General features: G+C 43.2%; 1 protein-coding gene across 1 annotated transcript in view; it reads right to left on the bottom strand.

Moving 5' to 3' along the window:
- Window positions 1-211: 211 nt before the first annotated feature.
- Window positions 212-2,972, bottom strand: part of LOC109312124 (cytochrome b5 reductase 4) — an 84,954-nt gene continuing 82,193 nt past the window's right edge. The window contains exons 15-16 of the mRNA XM_019538169.1: window positions 2,495-2,659; window positions 212-893 (exon numbers count right to left, since the gene is read on the bottom strand). Of these exons, the coding sequence (XP_019393714.1) occupies window positions 839-893; window positions 2,495-2,659 (220 nt within the window). The 3' untranslated portion in view covers window positions 212-838. The remainder of the gene's footprint in view (window positions 894-2,494; window positions 2,660-2,972) is intronic.

The following is a 2,972-nucleotide window of genomic DNA, read 5'->3' as shown; positions in this document are numbered from 1 at the left end:
CCCAGCCCTGTTCTGCTTCCCACAGGGCCCTGCTGCTGTGTATTATGGCGCTGGGCCTGCATGCACCGCCTGGCTAGGCAGCAACCCCAGCTCTGCCCAACTCCCTCTCTATGGGGGCCTCAACCCCCCACCTGCACACTTACCTGAGGGTGCCTTAAGCATTTGGATCATCCTTCCCCTCAATAACATAGAAAACTGAGAATATTAAGCATCTGTCTTGCACATGGCACATGCCATATTTTTAACCTTTTTTATTACTTAGTGCATCTGAATTTACACTATGCCATACCAAGGCATTTTATCTTTTATTGTTCGACATTATGTACAAGTTCAATAACATGTTTTGATCACTTACCAGTTAAACAGATTTCAGAGATCAACAAGAACATACTGTAAGCGATCATTTACCTGAGTTAACAGTGCAATATTTAAATTCAGACAGTATTCCTAATAAGACATTTTATATACAGAAATGCAATAATGTTTCAAGTAGATTTTTATGTAACAGTGCTTACAATGGTGATAAATTATAGCTATGAAGAGTCCTTCTGTACCAAAAAAATTTAACATCTAATATAATGTGTACTGTAAAAATGTACTTGCCTCTACAATAAATTATCATCCTAGTTGAATTTTAGCAAAAATAAATACAAAGCAAGATAAAACACAGTACAAAATCCTTTTCCCCAAAGACATACTCTATTCAAGAAATATAATCTGATACCAAGAGTCAAATTTTAAGCCATACAAAATAGCTTTCATTTTAAGAATTGAAATTTAATCATGAATGTAAATAAATAAAATTGCATCATATAAACAGCGATATCTTCATATCAGCTTATGCAGTAAAACTATGGATCTCTTCTTTGCAATAGTCAAGATCCTTCAGAAACCTGAAAAACAAAAATGAAATATGTAAATTTGAATGTCTGGAGACTAAACAACAGGAGTGTTAATCAAAACATTTTAACAGTTTAGCAGCTACCCTCTGTCATTTTCAATAGAAAGAACTAATGGAAAATAGTCCAGTCAAACACACTGAAAAGACTTTCCATGCCTACAAATAAATTCATACATGGAACAAAAATCCTTAAGGATGCTAAAACATTTTCTAAAAATAAGAGCTATTCAATATTTGAACTACTATCTGTAGAATCAAAATCTTTAAAATGTATTTTTCTCTAATGGCTGAATTCCATCCTGTCTTAGAGCTGTGCAACCTTTCCTATTTCAACAAAGCTATGCATACTGTCCACAGCTGGTTCAATATTTTAGAATTTGGGAGAGGATTGGGTGAAGAGATGTCTTTTTATCCTTATTTTTCTTCTCTTATAATCCAGACATCTGAATAGATGCATTACAAACACAAATACCTTACATTTTTTATTTGAAATCTGTTAGAAACATTCTAGACTTTAATAACTCTCAGCAGACAGACGACCAGAAACAGACTACCAGAACTAGCAGAAATTACATGGATCTCTCTTTCAGTAATTCTTGATCATCAGAAATATCACTTTCTCCAAGTCAGATTCATTTTCCAAATCTTGAACACTTAGCATCTTTCAAATTGAAAAGAGTGAAAACGTCAAACAGGTGCAATCTAGCACTGCAGGGCATGGCAGGACTGCATGGGCACCTGCTTGCCACTGTGAGCTCTGCACTGCCCTGGTAAGGCATTCCCTGTACACATGGCAGTGGGGGGGGAGGGCAGCAGTGCAGAATCTGTGCGTATGAGTGCTGCCACACATGCAGGAAATGCCTCACCAGGGCATTGTGGAGCTCGTAGTGGCAAGCAGATGCCCTGTGCAGTGCTAGGTTGCACCTGCCGGGCTGCAGAGGCCCCTGGGGAGGGCAGCAGCCCAAGTCCACAACAGGCAGCCAACCCCCAACCCGCACACAGATCTGGGGACATGGGTACTACCTGTCTGACCGAGGAGCACGCGCAGTGGCAGGGAGCTGCCCCCCACCCCACAAGACAAGCCACCTGGAGCCCCTTCCCTGCAAGGCCCTGCTGCTGCACATTGTGGTCCTGGGCCCCAAGCCTCCCATACCACCCAGCTAGGCTGCAGTCCCAGCCCTCCCCAACTCCTCCCCTATGGCAGCTTCAATTCCACACCTACCCACCACCTGTGGGAGCTGCTCTCCAGGCTGCCTGGCAGCCATGTGCATATGCATGCACATGGCACCCCTTACCTAGCCACCCTCCTCAAGCTGCCTCCCAGTCCCTTGCAGACTGGAACTCTGCCAGCCTGCAGAGAGCTCTTTGCAAAAGCGCAAAATCCATGGGTTTCTCTATTAAAATGTGGTGAAGGGGAAAATCCACATTTTGGCCCGTTTTTCTGTGGGAAACAGAAAACCTGGATCCTTCCTTATAAACCCTACACACATTTATGATTTTTTTCATACAAAAATATTCAAAGAGCTGCTTTTAGAAATGGTGAAGTTGTTAACAGTACACTACAGGTACAGAAATAATAACTTTTACACTCACTGTTCTCCTTGCTCTGTAAAAGGTGCTGGACCACAGATGCATATAAGTACTTTGGAATCTTGTTTGCTTCTTTTAAAGAACTCAGAAAGCAGAGATGAAGATATTTTCCCTCGTTTGCCATTCCATTCTTTACTTGGCTCTGAAAGAATAAACTGAGCCTCAAATCTGGAAAACAGAAGAACAGGTTTTAAAAATACTGTTTCTATAGAAGGGGTGGCAAAATATGGCATGTGGGATGGATCCAGGCTATCACAGGATTTTGTCCAGCCCCTGGTGAGTCCCTCAGTTCCCACCTGGCATGCTCCCCACATGCCCCTGCCTGCACAAGTGGTGCCCACTGCAGGGGCATGCAGCCAGTGGATCATGGATCTGTCCCAGGTCCCAGACCCAGGCCCCCGGCCCATGCTGTTACAGCCCTGTGATCCAAGCCCTGGCCCCATCTGCTCATCCCACTCCTGGATGCTGCTCCCACCCACCC

This window comes from Crocodylus porosus, unplaced genomic scaffold (assembly GCF_001723895.1).
Source record: "Crocodylus porosus isolate Cpor-Errol unplaced genomic scaffold, CroPor_comp1, whole genome shotgun sequence".
Taxonomy (NCBI): Eukaryota; Metazoa; Chordata; order Crocodylia; family Crocodylidae; genus Crocodylus; species Crocodylus porosus.
This window is presented reverse-complemented; position numbering and strand designations above follow the sequence as displayed.